Genomic DNA, 16,778 nt, shown 5'->3' with positions numbered 1-16,778 from the left:
TCACCCCACGCGCGCTGTTGAGTGCGATAGCTAATGTTTTAAGTGATCTCGAGTTTGTCTGATGTGGAAAAAAATGTCTGAATATTTTTGGAGGAAACATAACCAAGAATTAAACATCAACTGAGCGTGCACTCCACAGGGACTGATTAAATTATCGTTGTTTTTTTGTCAGTTTTGCTGGTTTGGAGCATTCAGATGTGCTTAAGATTATTCACATGTGACATTCACGGCAGCTGTCAATCTTCCCAGAAGTGCACTTCCCATCAAATTCACCCTAAAAGGCAACACTCAGAGAAACTGCAAACCCCCCAAGAGTTCCAGGTGTACCGGCTTCAGTTACAATGTTAAATGTACTAGGCTTCTGGAACAATGTCCTTTTGGACAGATGAGAGCAAAGTGGAGATGGTAATGCACAGCCCCACATTTGTTGTGCGATATCTGTGCAAACTGGCAAGCACAGTGGTGGACGGGTCATGATTTGGGCAGCTTGCAGTCTTTGAGTCAATCATGAACTCCTCTGTGTACCAAAGTCTTCTGAAGGCAAATGTTAGACCTTCTGTCCAACAGCTAAAGCTTGGTCAAAACTGAGAAATTCATTAGGACCATGATCCCAAGCCTTTCAGCAAATCTATCAGCATCCCCGTCAAAGTCAAGATAGTAAAATTGATATACTTTGGCAGGACCTTAAGAGAGATGTGCATAAGTAAATGCCCACAAACCTCAATGAAATGAAGCAACATTGTACAGTGGTGGCGTACAGAGTGGGGCAAAATTCTTCCACAGGGTTGTAAGAGACTGATAAAGTCATGCAGAAAACAATGACGTAAAGTTATTGCTACTAAAGGTGACCATACAAGCTAATAAATCACGTAGAACTACTAGTACTACTACTGAAGTCCTTTTGGTTGACCTTCGCCCTGGCCTCCACCCCTCTGTCCACTCAGTCTCGAGCTACAGACTCAAACATGCTTCACCAGTCAAGAGCAATTGGTATCAGTTTCTTCAGTGGTGAGCAGTCTCAAAATGAAGAGCAACCACAAAAATGAAGGTGAACATTTTTGTAAATCTTCATTTTATTTATGTATTTTTTTGTTGCCGAACAATGATCATCTCATGAGTTAGGCAAGCAGAGGAGTCTTTATTGTTTCTATTCACACATAAAGTGTTTACCCCAATGTCATTTATGAGTCCGACTGCACCAGTTTAACAAGCAACTGTTCAAAAGAGAGCAAAATGCAGATCACGTTCACAGCTAAGGCAAAAATAAAAACAATTTCACGCTACTTTAGCTCTTTCATTGAAAGAATAATAGCATTGTTAAAGCATTATGCACACACACACACACACACACACACACACACACACACACACACACACCATCTCTTAGAAACTATACTACAGGCTGATAATACTCTGCCAATTTTATTTGTTAAGTGACTCAGTCCCTGTTTACATATTCATATGACCGCATTATATGATATAAAGACCCTTTTTTTTCTTAAAATACTATGACCTCTCTTAGCTGCTAGCAGTAGCAGAAGTGTACGCTACATCTTACACAGTCTGCATCTTATACAGTAACGTAGACTACATGAACTATAACAGAAAGGCGAAAAACTGCACCTCACAAACTGAAATCACATTCTCACCACAGCACATGCAGACTCTGAATAGAAAAACAAATATTTCACCAATCCCTCTCGCAAATAAGGAAGACGATGCTTTAAAGTGTTGTGCTTTTCTGTCCTGACACTCACTGGCTCGGTCGCCTCACATATGTGTTGCTACATAGTACAAATGCACGTGGAGAGCTGCACTTCCATGCTGATTGAAGGCTGTGTGTAAACTAAAGAGGACAAAAAATGGCATCGGTTAAATAAATATATAAATAAACGCAGAAATGAAGCCAAATGTAGAATTCAACTGAAGATGCTGGTTTAACTATACTGTTTTAATTTAAGCCATGTATGTATGTGGAAATGTTTACACCACTTCTGGCCCTGCAGAGCAGATGATCACAGTAAGAAAATAAATTCCACGTTGACTATTTGGCACAAATTTAAGTAACCTGCTCTCTCGTTATGATAAACAGAGGCCATAATTCAGCTATAGTGTGTGTTAAAGAACTGTCTAGGTCATACATTGTAGTCTAGCTACTGATATATTGCCAACACTCCCTATAAAATAGTATCCATACTAAGCTGCCTGAATAAAATACTAATATTTTATTCCTCACTACACATACATACTTTTAGTCAGATGACCCCAAAGTCCATCTTTTAATAAAAGTGTGCTTATATCCATCTTGTGAATTAAGACTATTCACAGCAGATTGCTTTACTCGTTTACTAGTTTTACTCTCCGCTGTCCATTTATAAAGTGCTCCATCTTCTGTTGAAAAAACAAAACGAAAACTCAACAATTATACACTCGCACACATCATTCTCCAACCCTCTGCTACATCTCAAGCACACCATCATTTAGTCCTTGCTCCAAAGGCCAGAGGTAGTCGGTCAGCTGCTGGAGCTGGCGGTCTGTTGAGGTGTAGTTTCCTGACTCTCCACCAGGGGGAACTGCTCCCTCCAGTAGGTGAAGTGGCTGTAGGTGTCCGAGCAGGGGAAGTCAGAGGAGGACGCTCGGGCCTTCAGCGGAAACACGTGATCAACGACCTCGCACAAACGTACGTAGCTGAAGAGAAGAGAGGAGAGCGAGATGATGCAGTGATGCTGTAAGGGCCATGAGAGCAATCCAGTGGGACCTGGGTGAAGGACTTACGATGAGATGTTGGTCTTGGCGTGCTCCTGCACCAGCTCCCCTTTGGGGTTCACTGTAAAAATCCTGTTTAGTGACACCCCAACTTCTTTGTATGAGTATACATCCTACAAAGACAAGAACAGGGGCATTTTTAATGTTAGATATACTGGATATTAGACTTAAACAGTGCAAAAAATACCTAAAAAGCTTCAATTTACCCTCAGTGAACATCCAAACTCACTTTTATGGTGAGAAATAGACTAAACTATAAGCAAATATAACTGTTTGTAAGCTCTGCAGAGCCGCATGTGAGTTACCGTCGGTCTGTTGCCGAATGCTGCGTAGAACGGCTGCTTGTTGGGGTAGAAGAGGTTCTTGATATCAGTGAGACACTCTACCTTGAACTTCTCCGGCTTCTTCTCTATCACCTCCCTGTGAAACACAATCAGCACTGCACGATGAGTTCCTCCTGCATCCTCTCATGTACTAATATAGAAAAACAGATGCACGTTTGTGATCTGAAATACCTGTGCAGAGCTGAAAAGAGGCTGCTCGGGCTCAAGAGGACGGGGCCCATAGGAAGCATAGTGCCTCTCTCGTTGACCCAGTTGAGGTAACCTCTAGTCATGTCAGCCATGCCGATCGCTCGGGCTGAGCAGTACAGGAACTTGTAGCCATTTCTGATGTGGAGAGGAAGAGATTAATATTAACCAACTTGTGTCAATAGAGAGTTGAAATTACTAAATAATTTCTTTAACTTTGTAAAAGCATTTCTTTAAGAGCTTTATTTTATTTCTATAAAATATCCTTTATGCTTTACTTTAAAACTGAGAGTAGACTGTTAACAAAGTAGTTCTTACTGGCTGACTTTGTGGTACAGCTGAGCAATCCCCTGGTGTGTCCAGTCTTTCCCGAGTGTGGGCAGGATATGACCTAATGTGTCTGACCTGGAGACAAATACAAGCAAGCGTTATTAAAAATGCATTTTTTTGCACTTGTGTAAAAATCTAATGATGTTTTATGTCATAGTCATCCAGATTTAAAACCCTTTGGAATACTTCTCATTGTTGGAATATATAAAAGCATCCTCTGTTTAGTCTGAGAGAGGATTTAAATGTCACAATAACTGGAAAAGTACCTGCTAGCTCTCTATTAAATGCTTTGCAAGAAGCTGCATATTTAATCTTCTGATCAGAATGACAAATTGCCTCATAATCAGCAGTGAATAAATGTTACAGATGGAATAGCCGTGAAGAGTTTATTCATCACACTGAACCCTGCTGTGCACAGAGTTGTACAGCATGCAGATGAACCTAATACTGGAGCCACTTCCAGTAGATTTGCCGTCCAAACTAAACTCCATTATGCATAAAAAAAAACAAAAACAAGACACACGCACCTGGTAATGGTTCCATCTATGTCGGAGATAATTATCTTGTCATCCCAGTTCCAGAGGTAGATGGTGCCTTGACAGCGACAGGTTCCCTGGTACTGAGTGGTGACGCTGAACACGACATCGTTAGGCCCGTCTTGCAACTGAAGAGACAGCTGGGAAATTTGGTGAAGGGGGTGAAAATCCATGAAAAACCACTCAGAAAGGAAGAGAATTGTGTTATAGCTGCACCATTTGGGCTTGTCAGGTGGATCTTTACTGCTGCCATCTTGCTCAAGCTGGTAACTCATTCTTTTATGCTTCTTTTTTAATGTTTGAGCTATCTCTCTATCATATCCAAACTTGTGCTTTAACTTGTGTGCTCACCAGCTGCTCTGATGTGAGTCGGAGAGTTTTCTTATAAGACACGCCTCCCGTTGTGAGTACCGGCTCTGTCTGTATGAGGGAAGAGTTCTGCTTGGCTTCCCGGTGGTCCTCATCACTAGAGGATGACTCTTCTTTCAGTCTGTCATCAGAGAGGTGAACAGGGCATTTATATGCTTCAATATAAACCTCAGTAAGTGAGCAAGGACAATTTTGAGCCAGGAATGCTCTCTTACCTGCTTGTCATATTCCCAACCTGCTCAGCAGTGCAACAGGCCCCACGCTCAGAGGCTGAATCCTATAGGTAATAAAAACAGTGCCAGGTTGGTGTTTATCTGGCGCGTAACTTGTTCACAATTAACATAGCTGCTGCTTTAAATTACCGATTTGGCACTGCTGTTTTTGCTTCTCCAGGAGAACCACCACCTTCCTGCTTTCTTGGGCATCTTCTCCTTCATGATGTTCTCCACTGCAGCCTGAAGCAGACCACACACACACACACACACACACACACACACACACACACACACACACACACACACACACACACACCAAGCAACCACAACACAAAGCCATAAAGACACACTTAAAAAATAAAGCAAACTATACCGTAAATCAACAAACACTGAGGCAAAACCAAGAATGTGCCTGAGGCCAAAGCGGGGGAAAATACACCAACAGAATAAAAGTGAAAGCTTGTGTAGAGATATTAAAGGGGGGAGGGGTGTTTAAAACAAAAAATAAACATACAGAGCTGTAGCCCAGAACACTGGTCAGACAGCAGAGGAGGAACTGTAAGGTTGAGTGAATGTAATTAGGGCAGGAGGACTAACAGATGGATGGAGGGAGTAATAAAATAAGACGGGGAGAGAACAAAGGAGAAAACAACATTTAGCTTGAGAGCAAAAGTTTGGAAGACATTTGTTACACAATGTAAATTTTGTCTGCAGTAGCAAAAACTGAACACAGTGAGGTTTGAGGTCCACAGACTCCACATTAGGCCTTATGTTATGTAAAGTGGTGCAGTACCGGGATCAGTCAGAAGGGGGAATACTTCTCATGTAATCCAACCCAACTTACTGACTCCTAAATATCTGTGCAGCGTCTGCAATCAACTCTTACCTTTGGCAGAGGCTTCTGAAAGGCTTGCATAGCCAGCACAAGCGGAGCTGCAGTGTTCCAATTATAGTACCTGTGGGAGATAACAAAATGTATTTTTAGCCCTTCCATAAATGCAGCAAAACACATGTTTTTCAGCCAATTTTAGCTCATTAGGCCAAAGAGTTGTGCTAACGCTGCTGTTTTTGCCCGCAGTGTGTGACACATGAATCCATTCAGTACACTCGAATGTCTTACTTTGAGCCAATTTTCACCACTAAGTTGGGGTCGTCGATGATAGAGGGGTTCTCTGTGAACTGCTGATAGGACACGGTCTTCTTATAAAATTGCTCTGTAAAAGGAAGGGAGAAGAAAAAAAACCCACACGTTACTTATTCCCCATGCTTACAACACAGTGTCTAAAGTGCATCTTGGAGTCGTGTCATGTCACGTGATCGTTTACCTTTCGTGATCTCCCTGTTGTCATTGAGCCCCCCACACAAAGAGATGGCAATTGATGGCAGGTCAGACATGGGATCGCAGTAACTGTCTACTCCACTGTCTCCTCCAGAGCTTACAGACTGAGGAGACTGACTGGTGCTGTGGAGGCCCGGATCCGAGATGCTCCTCACTGTTGCACCAGTGTCACTGCAAAAAAGAAAAAGAGGAGATACTTTTGATAAGAATCTCGCTGATCATTCTGCACAGTTCAGAAATACAACTGTATGAAACTTTTCTTAACATGAAAGCGTGCGTGATGTCCAAATACCTCTTAGGAAAATAAAGGGCTGCCACTTCCGGTTCAAGCTCAGTGATGTCGTCCAGATAAATTCCATCAGAACCAAGATGGCGACTCCTTTTATCTGCAAAAGAGCAAATTCATTTTCAGCCTCTTAGATTTTTCCCCCCCGACTGATTTATCCAGAAGCAAATCATTTGCCAGCTTGATCTCTGTGAGAGGGTCTATAGATGGATTATTATGAGGCTGTAAGCTTCCTTGTAGTACCAGATCCGTTCACCTGGCCCCTGTTTATCTTTGCAATCATATGCAGCGATTCAGACACATTTTTGGCTGTAAATCCATCTTATATTGCATCTTATCTTATACTACGGAGAGCAACTGATTGAGTTTGAGCAATTTGCAGTGTGAAGCTGCAGCTTCTCGACGTAACACAGTGCATTAAATGATACGTGGGGAAACCTTTTTAAGGTTTACCTTTTTTCTTTGACGGAGAGTCTGCTTTGCCTTGTGGACGGGGTGAAGTGTCCTCCATGTCGGCCACCATACGAGCTGCCACGCCTCCCACTGTTGTAACTTGCATCGCCGAAGTTATCGTTTGAGACTCCATCCCAATGGATTCTGCATCGACCATTTCCTCTGTGTGCATCGTCTCTGTCGGCATCAGCAGTCGCAGTGCTGGTATTTCCGAGCAGGGTCCGCACTGTTCCGAAGACACCTCAGGCGTAATCACACGGAAGTGCGTGCTTTCAGACACCGGGATAGATACGGGGCAAACTGGTGGAGGGCTGGACTTCAGTGGAAGGACAGATGGCTACAAGAGTGGAGAAGAGGATGATGATATGAGCTGAAGAAATAACAACACTGCAGATTAGGGTATCAGGATTAAGGCTTTCCTACCATGGCGGCCTGAGGCAGCTCTCCCCACGCCCAGTGCATTTCTGGATTCTGATTGTCTGTGTTTGACGGTTTGCCAATTAGCTCAGAATCACTCTTGGGAGATGTGGGGCGAGAGTTTCCAGGACTAAAAGAAAAAGAGATTATAGCATTTCCACATTTATTTCATGGATTTATAGCATTTACTGTAGGTGTGAAAGTATTTTGTGTGAGTCGAGCACCTCTGAATGGGACTCCACTCCCCATCTGAACGAGTGTACATGCCAGCCTGTTTGAAAGAACTGTTGGTCGAACCAACTGTGTTCTCCTCTCTAGAGACATCCCGAGATGAAGACCTGGAGTATAATCACAAAGACGAGTTAGTCAGGGTTTTCTTTACTCTCTCTTACACTGTCAGGTGATCATCCTCATCCTCTGCATGGGTATTTGATTAGTCCTTCACCATTTCCCTTCACTCCTCACGGCCAGCTCTTACCTGTTGCTCTCCATTTCTGCCACTTCATCCGAGCTGATGTCTATGGGGAACATGTCTTCGTCCGCGGAGTAGTCTCCACTTTCCTCTCTCCTCAGGCTGTCCGCCCGAGCCTTCCTCCTCCTCTTCCTCCTTTTCTTCATCATCACGTTACTGTTCTCGCCATTGCTTGCCACGGAGCACAGATTCTGTATGGGTGTCCCGGAGATCTTCCCCATCAAAACAGGTCCATCTGATAGGATAGGAGAGGTGGCCAGGTAGGAGGGAACCACTTCCTGTTAAGACAGGAAACAGGAGTGAAACAATGCCGAGCAGACAAAGAGCCTGAACGTTACACCAAAAACTACCCACATGAGGAAATCTGTTTGGATTTACTGTCAAAGCTTTAGGTCTGCACTGAAATTGGGTGCTGTAGGAGTGTTGCTGACTCCCCTACTGTTCACACTTTGGTTTTTGTAACGCAGAACAACATGTGATAGTGCAACCTGCACAGCTATTATCTCCTGCTTTGACATGAAGCTATGTCAACCACTGAGAAACAAAAGATAACAACACTCTGCATAAAAGTAGATTATAATCATTGCAATAAATCCCCCACTCCATAGTTAGTGTATCGCATGACTTTGGTCTGAGACATAGGTTTGCAATTAACTGCCAAACTGCAAAAACCTCCACAGAGGAAAGGGTTTGCCAAAGCAGAAGCAGACTCTGTTTCTCAGTTCTGGTCACTTTTATGATCCCTCCTTCTAGGAAAAGAAAAGAGTTTTCCAGGAGGTCTCCTGCTGTCCATCCAGGGGAACATAAATATGTGTGTGCAGACTTAGGGGAAAAACAGAAAGCGAAGACAAACTGACGTATAACACCATGATTTGTGGTCTGACAACAATGCCTCACGTTTTGCTTCCCTGAGCCAAGAAAATGGGTTCAGAGAAACAACGCTCCTCCCCTAGTTGCTCGTTCAAGCCTGAGAATTTGACACCACCCAGGGGAAAATAAATCAGACACTTCCCTCGTTACAGCCAGCCCCAAGCTTCAGTACTTTAGAGCTTGTTTTTATCTTTTTCTGCATGCATCCTCACGTGCATACAAAGCCAAAAAGAGAGAGAAAGAGAAAGAAGATGAGAGTACATGCAACCAGGCTCTTTAAAGCTGCAACTGAACCTCGCAAAACCAAAATAAAATTAAACACTGACTTTCCAAAAAACTGAGGAAAAACGGCTTTCCGTGAAGTTTTGTAAACATAAAAAGTAGAAATGTAGGTCAGACTGGAGGAATTCTGACATATCTTTAACTCGCCAAGCTCTGAGCATTTCTCTAATACTTAAGCCAGTTTCACAAATACTGCAATACCGCAAACATTTAAATTTCCAGAAGCATATTTATCCAGTTTCCGATTTATCCTCATGCTCCCAGTGTTTGACATACTTCCAGGTCATAAAGCCTTGGTGAGTAAATTCTGCGTTCTCAGCTCTTGCTCGCTGATAAACAAAGGCAGTCGGTTTTTAAAAAAAGGAAAGGGGAGAAATTCCTGGGTGCTGTGCCAACTCTGCACACAGTGCGACTTTGTTCAAACTACTATCATTCCGAGTAGGAAAAAGAAAGTTTGGATAACACTTTTCAGTTGCAAATGGGGAGTGTGTGAGCGCAGGGTGTAAATAAAGTGTTATCATTTGAATCTTGGTTTTATTTGAATCAAAAAGGCCACATAAAGGCGGAAATGGTAAATGGCCTGTATTTGTATAGCGCTTTTACTAGTCCCTAAGGACCCCAAAGCGCTTTACACATCCAGTCATCCACCCATTCACACACTGGTGATGGCAAGCTACATTGTAGCCACAGCCACCCTGGGGCGCACTGACAGAGGCGAGGCTGCCGGACACTGGCGCCACCGGCCCTCTGACCACCACCAGTAGGCAACAGGTGAAGCGTCTTGCCCAAGGACACAACGACCGAGACTGTCCAAGCCGGGGCTCGAACCGGCAACCTTCCGATTACAAGGCGAACTCCCAACTCTTGAGCCACGATCGAAATGTACTGCCTTTTATATGGCTACAAATATAACAGTCTTTTAGGGTTTTTTATATAAAGTTCTTCACTGCTGTGTCATTTTCTCACCTGTTCATTTAAGCAGTTCCACATGAGATCAGATGATTTGGCCAAATTAGTTAATCAAAATATAATTACATGCAGACAGCATTATGCTTCGCGGAAACGCTCCCAATCGTTACCTGATCATTTTCTGTTTCTTGCACAAAAAACGCCTCGCCGTTCTCCCCAAGCTTCATGTGGAGATCTACTGGTTCTCCGTTGATTTCCATGTCCACCTAAAAGCAAAAGGATGAGAGCTGAACAAACTAGAACATTAAACTTTTCCTCTAAAGATGCCCTTGTTGTTGTTGTCGTTTTTTTTTTTATCTTCTCACCACTTTCTCTCGGGACCGTAGGACCCCCAGCTTGCCAAAGCGCACGTGGAATGGCGAGCACTGCAGGGAGCCATCGGGCTGTCTCACAACAATGACGTCGATGCAGCCAGAGAGGGTGGCGGGATTGAGGCCTCGGTACAGCTCTTTGACCTGGACAAACACCTGGCCCGCCAACTGGCCCACGAAATTCATGGTTTGACGGGTCTGGGGGAAGTGAACGGATTAAAATTATTTGCGTAAGTCACCTCTTCCTGAACTCGGCCAACTTTCAAAAGTGGACGCGCTTATGAGTGGGCATCTGCCGTAGCAATCTTCAGCCCGTGAATCAAAGCACTGGTGACATAACTCTCACCCCGCTGGAAATAGGGCGAGCTATTCCAACACTCTGAGGTAAAATAAGCTTTCTGTATGGATAAGAGATGAAGAAGGAGTTGAAGCTGTTTCCTGATCTGTAATTACAAACTGTACAAAGAACCTGTTACCACTTTTGACCTTACTGTCTCTCTTACATCTTACATCCCCTCGGGCCTCATACTGTGAGTCTGTAAAGCCTTACAACTGTTTTCCATTCACACATCAAAGGTCAAAGGACAGACTAAGTTAGACCAGACTGTCAAGTCATGTGTATATAATGTAATACAGTAAATATAGCATGAACTCAATGCATAAAACCCCCATCCACCCCCTTATGTATTTTTTTTAAGCCCATTTGAGTCAAACAACCTTTCAACACCAACAGGATTTAGAGTTCCCCTTAAAAAACAAATGTAAATAGAAACATTTTATAAATAGTTCAGCTTCCATTTCTAGCCCCGCGCTGGTGAAAATTGGAACATATTTAGCGTCTTATATTTGGCCGTAAGCAGGCTACAGAGGGTAAAGACTGACTACTATTACGATTTGTATAGCTTCTTGTAACAGACAGGATGAGAGTGCTGGAGGTGGTGATCCAGGGAAAGATGGCCTTAAATATGTTGGAAAAATGCCAACATATCCTACCCCTTGAGGACATGTGAACAAGAGACGAGGCCCTGTCTGAAGAACAGAGACACCGACTGTTAAATCTTATAAAAGATCTCTTCTAAATTACCTTTGCTGTATTAAATTATTAACTGAATTTTCCACCGGGGCGTTGTGTTACGACACTGTTGACTTTCAAGCAGAGGACTTTTAGTGCAAAATACTGTTACACAGTACAGTGCAGCCTAATCTAAAAATAGATGTCTTGTGTTTGTTCCTCTTTTTGTTTCATCTCAGTGTCTCTGAACACTAGCAAAATACTCGGGCTGGGTTTCAGAAAAAGAGCTCCTCCATCTAAAGAAGACCTTTTATGCACTTTTTCAGCGCCACATTTGTATCCTTTAGAATAGCTTAGTATTATTCACAGTTGAAAAGAATCCTTATTTATCTTAAACTGAGCCTTTATAAAGCCTGAGCATCCACCACTGGAACAGTGTATATATGACAGGAAACATGAAAGAAAGTAATAGATCCACTCTTTGTATTAATTAATTAATTAATTAATTTTTAGAATTATAGTGTGGATGCTATTCATTAATGTAATTAGCACTACTCTCTGGTACGATTACTGTTTACTATTCAACTTAATCTCATTTTTATTATATTTGTTTGGGGGTTTTTTTTAATCACCGTTGTGTGCAAATTTTTTCATTGTATAAGGCTCACAGTATATGCCTGTGGCACATCCTGCTCTGTGACCAAATAATTTCCCCAGTGGGATCAATAAAGGATCCATCCATCCATCCACTTGTGTTTAGCTGTGGTATGTTCATTTGGAAGAGTCTGGCTGAACAGCTTAGCAGATAATGTGTTCAGTCCCACATCAATACACAGAAACACACAGTACAAGATGCAATCTATTCCTGATTATGTAAGAAAATAAAACCTTCTACATGTAAGGAAATTCCTTTATTTAAATGTTTAAATAAAAAACATGTGATGTGACAAATCAGCTTCCATAACGCATGTTTAAACACCTAAAAGTGTAATAAGGTCTAATCGATATGGTAAACAGCTGACTCATATACCTCCTGACAGGGCAAACGGGAATTTTTTGTGATGAATGAAAAAAGCTTAATGAGCGTAAAGACAGATAAAAGACACACAAGTGGCCAGCGTGGTTATAACAGACATCTACAGAGTAAATAAAGACAGTTTATCATCGGTTTCATCTCAGAGTCAGGTGCAGTCAAATATACATAAACAATCCAAAACATACCTGTTTGAGCTGAGGGGCTGCCTTTTAACCAACACACGGGAGACGAGCGTTTCATCAACCGGGAATAATAAAACAACGAAACATTTTAAAAGACCTCCTGTTCCTCGATACAGGTGATGTCTGATGCCCGGATGCAGCTCATGGGAGCATGGAGAAAAAACGCTACCGTTTAAGTTAAAGCGTTGACTCTTCCTCTCTAAGCGAGTCTGTTCCTCTCACTCAGGAGTCCTATCACTGGGTGACGTCACTTGCAAAAAAAACCCCGACCCGTTAGTTGGCCAATCAGCGTCGAGCTGTTGAGTTGCCAAGAAGAAAGAAAAAATCGATTCAATTGCCACAGTGGCAACAAAATTACCCTCTTTCTTACTTTGTCGGAGCTCTTCTGTGCCTACAGAGTGACTTTATGCTCTTTCGTGACCGTTTACATCCAGTCGCATTAAACTTGTAACCCTGATAACAAAAAAAATAAATCTACAGCAAGACATCTCACTTTACTTAAGTCTTTGACAGCGGGAAGCAGTGGAAGCTTCGTAAGCGTTTAAAGTCACCAGTCTGTCAGTCAGGTCTGATGCTGTGAGGTGATCTTTCTAGCCAATCACAGCTCTGCCTCGTAACACATGCCATGTTTGCTTACAGCGCGAGACCCTCCAGTGAGACTGTGCGAAGAGGATGTGGTCGGCTCGTGGTTAGTGAGATTAGGACACTAAACATAAGCAAAAATAGGTATTTAATGTAGAAAGATGCAAACGCTGAGTTTGCAAAGACTAACATACTCGAGAAGGAAACAAAGTCAGGATGTAAATGCACCAATTTCATTTATAATTTAAAAAAAGCGGCTCTACTGTCATTAATGGTACAATTACATTACTGCCAAAACCACTCTGTCTGTATCTCTGTGCCTCAGAGCCCAAAATCCTGACAGCAGACTGCTTCTCCCCTCATGCTCCAGGACAAATACTGGACGGGGTTACACGCTACAAAAGCCTCACGTGCAGCTCTTCTGCAACCAAACCAAGCTCAGCCTGTGTGTCTGGGAAAATGTGTCTCTGAGTGAACACGATCTAATTGTTTTTCCAGACTGTGAGGCAGAAAGGGGAAGAGTGTGTGTCTTCATAGTAGTTTTCCATCACAACTTAAAATGAGCGTTTATTGTTTTAGGTTTGCACTTTCGCAACCATCCTTTTTCAAATTCTGACGGTTGGTGTCAGGAAATATGAGGCGCTCTTAGTCATTTTTTTCCTCAATGCAAATTTCAAATGGAAGTAATGCAAATATTTTTGGCCAGGATGCTTTTAATCTCGCTTTTGCAGAAGTTTACTTTATTACACCCTATGGTCATCTTTACTCACTGGCCACTTTATTTATTGTTAGCACCTCGTTTTGCCTTCAGGGGCGCCTTAATTCTTCATGGTACAGATTCCATTCTCCTCAGACCTGAGGCATCAATAGGAGACTTCCACCCAGAGAACTGGCCTCAATTAATGTTTGTTCACTTCCAGACCATTCTCTGTAAACCCTACTAATGGTTATATGGAAAAATCCCACTCGATCATCAGTTTCTGAAATGCTCAGACCAGCGTGTCTGGCACTTAAATCAGATGCTCAGTTTGAACTTTGGTGGGTGATCCTCACCATGTTTACATACCTAAATGGATTGTGTTGCTGCCACGTGATCACATATAAGCAACAAGCCTTTTAAGCAGGTGTACCTAAAAAGGGGTCAAAACAACTCATCAGTGTAAAACATGTTATGCTTACACTGTTACACTGAACGCCAAAACACTTTCGCTTTGTTTTTTTACATAAACTATTTTAAATATCTGCAGTAAACACCCTGTCCTTTAAACACTCGATGTTACACATACCGATGTATATCTGTACCATCGGTAAGCCTATCCCAGAGTGCCTACGTAAACAGGCGGGACACACATTATGTCGGTGACAAACGCTGGCGTCACTGGACCCTCCGAGGATACATGAGCCACATAGCTGCCGACATGTTTCCAAGAACACGTTTTTTTGCCAGGCAAACTCAGCCAGCGTTGTACACTTTTAAAAAAGCACATGATATCAGTTTAATTTTCAACATGAATGGTCAGAGACGTGACCTGTGTCAGGCTACAAGAAACCTGCTGACATGTGACAGTCTCACTTGCCTACTCGGCTGAAGAAAAACATCAGCTTCAAATTTCTACTTGGTGCATTTACACTGTTGTAATAGACCTCAACTGGTGAACATGTAAGCTGTTCTTGTTCTTTTAGGACAGCCCCGCTAAGGGGAAATCATTTTTGCTTTTGTGTTCTCACACCCTGTGAGGCCAAGAGGAAGTGATGACTTGTGAGATGTCAGTTCACTGCCTTCCTAAGCAGTGGTCACATACTGTACTTACAATGTAAGGGTGTAATAGTACACTGTCCATTCTGCAGACAACGTGCTACATTTAACATTTAACATTTAAATGAATTACTGATTTACAGGTAAAATGTTTGCTTGTCCTGTCATAGATCTGGTCATGCACTTTAATACATACAAAAAATGCAGCGAAAGGTGCTTGACAGTCATTTTTTACAAATGACTCCACCATAAACCGGACTTACTCAACACAGTTTGCCTCAGGTATTACTAATTCTTGTTAAACGACATTTTAATTGAGTCAGTTGTTAAAATAATATAGGTTTCTGATTGGCTGAGGCGATTCTGGCCTGAGGATCATGAGACAGAGGCTGAAAAGACTAAACTCTGACTCAGAGACTAAAATGAAAAATAATGAGCTTTTCCAGGGCTTATGGTTGCAGATTGTTTTTAAAAAGTCATTTAAGTTAACTGTAAGATGTCAAACAAATACGGAAAAACAAAAAGGAAAACATCTGCTGTCTTTCGGTGTTGTGGATGCATTTGTGAATATAGTTGATAACAACTGCTGTAGGGTATCTCGTAACTTTTACTTGACCTAATGAGTCTGAGCCCGTCATCTTCAGTTTCAGTGGTAACGTCTAGTCTTACACTGGTGGATTATGGAAAAATACAACCCCGCTCTCCCTGCTTCTACTCAGAGAACCTACTGCATGACTTTGAAAGGTTGTCGTGACTATTTTCACATTGCACAAATGCTGAAACACACAAACGGGTATAACTTGCTTTAAGCGTTATTCATGCTTTTGTGTTTTTTTCCACACATGCAGATGATTTTCTTTTTTCTTAAATCGCTTTACCCAGCTCCAGGTGGTGTCAGTGGCATAGTTCTGAGCAGCCTCATCTAACTCGTCTCCATCTTCTGCTGATATCATGATTCCATAGTGTGTTTAATCCCAGCGGCAGATGTTTGGTCTTTGCCACCTCTCGATAGATATGAGTCTGGTCTGCTCAAGAACTTGTATCCTTACTCTCTCCGCGCATGTCAAGTGTCTGACTGTTGAGTGCAAGTGAACAGTGTCTTACTAAATTTACCCAGGCCCCCTGGTTGGAAACCTGAGCTGGGTCTGGAGTGGTCATCATGCACCAGACCCTTTGATTTCTTAGGCATTTGATGAGGGGGACACCTGCTAAAATTGCATTTTAGTGGAACTGGGCATCTTCCCTTTAGACATGATCACACAAGAATGACACAATAAGCTGCACTGGCACAGAGATCTACCTAATAAGACATGCCTGACAGTGCCTTTTAATATGTAAATGTCTCATTAGTTCAGACTGTGCCACCTGTTGTGGGTGTTGATCCTTTGTTGACAGTATAGTGTTGTTGCATCACGTTGAGACAAGACCACCTGTTGCATTGGGTGAAATCCAAGACTCCCAAGTACCCAGTGACTCTTCCAGTGATTACTGTAATTAATATTAGACTATTATACACAGTGTGTTTGAACTGATGACCTTTGTTAGTCTAAGGGGTGGGGATGGGGGGGCTCCTTAGTCTAAAACACTGTTTGGTGGGTGTTATGTGTCAAAGTGACATTCACACGAGTGCCAAGGATTCCCAGCAGCACATTTAATTTTAAAGAGATGAAATGTATTCATAAAGTATTTGCTATATTAGAAGAGTAGAGTTTGCTACTCCCTTCACAGAAATGTGCAAACCAGACTCATCATGACAAAAGTTGGAGAACTGAGTGCAGAACTGAGGAAGGGTACAAAGGTCATTCAGTGTCAGCTCATCAAATGTCTCCCACCTGACCATGTGAGATTTTCTTGAAAAGTGACACTACAGCTAGATAAAAAGAGTTGTTCCTTTCATATTAAAGCTTTAATGTCTATTAAACATGTAAGGACGTTCCCCTTCACTCTGGACCTAACAGCCTCCACGCTAATGTTAGCATCTCTGTGCTTGTGCTGCTAGATTTTCAGTCCTTTCCGGGAGCTTCACTACCACCCGGGCATCACTTTCCAGCCTCGCCAGAGATAC

General features: G+C 42.5%; 1 protein-coding gene across 2 annotated transcripts; it reads right to left on the bottom strand.

Annotated features, from left to right (window-relative positions):
- Nucleotides 1-1,055: 1,055 nt before the first annotated feature.
- lpin1b (lipin 1b) lies at nucleotides 1,056-15,719 on the bottom strand. 2 transcript variants are annotated; one of them, XM_026142282.2, is made up of 20 exons: nucleotides 15,592-15,719; nucleotides 10,140-10,343; nucleotides 9,945-10,040; nucleotides 7,720-7,991; nucleotides 7,466-7,579; nucleotides 7,248-7,371; nucleotides 6,825-7,161; nucleotides 6,378-6,471; nucleotides 6,072-6,256; nucleotides 5,867-5,960; nucleotides 5,633-5,702; nucleotides 4,894-4,986; nucleotides 4,747-4,808; nucleotides 4,514-4,652; nucleotides 4,154-4,302; nucleotides 3,615-3,701; nucleotides 3,282-3,434; nucleotides 3,072-3,186; nucleotides 2,776-2,879; nucleotides 1,056-2,688 (listed from the first exon to the last, which is right to left on the bottom strand). In XM_026142282.2, exons 1-20 carry the CDS (start codon nucleotides 15,664-15,666, stop codon nucleotides 2,514-2,516), a joined length of 2,742 nt encoding a protein of 913 aa, XP_025998067.1. In that variant the 5' UTR covers nucleotides 15,667-15,719; the 3' UTR covers nucleotides 1,056-2,513. The 2 variants fall into 2 exon arrangements, with proteins under 2 accessions (XP_025998067.1, XP_025998068.1); XM_026142283.2 differs by lacking the exon at nucleotides 15,592-15,719 and adding an exon at nucleotides 12,379-12,918.
- Between the last annotated feature and the right edge of the window lie 1,059 nt (nucleotides 15,720-16,778).

The sequence above is a fragment of the Astatotilapia calliptera genome, chromosome 15 (genome assembly GCF_964374335.1).
Source record: "Astatotilapia calliptera chromosome 15, fAstCal68.1, whole genome shotgun sequence".
In the NCBI taxonomy this organism is placed as follows: Eukaryota; Metazoa; Chordata; class Actinopteri; order Cichliformes; family Cichlidae; genus Astatotilapia; species Astatotilapia calliptera.
Note: the sequence above shows the minus strand (reverse complement) of the source record. Positions and strands in the feature narration are given on the sequence as shown.

Coding starts and splice junctions, on each gene's coding strand:
- lpin1b (XM_026142282.2), bottom strand. CDS start 15,666: ATGATATCAGCAGAAGATGGAGACGAGTTAGATGAGGCTGCTCAGAAC. Junction 7,992..9,944: donor AAGAAACAGAAAATGATCAG/GTAACGATTGGG, acceptor CTGTCTTAACAG/GAAGTGGTTCCCTCCTACCT. Junction 7,162..7,247: donor AGCTGCCTCAGGCCGCCATG/GTAGGAAAGCCT, acceptor CCACTCTTGTAG/CCATCTGTCCTTCCACTGAA.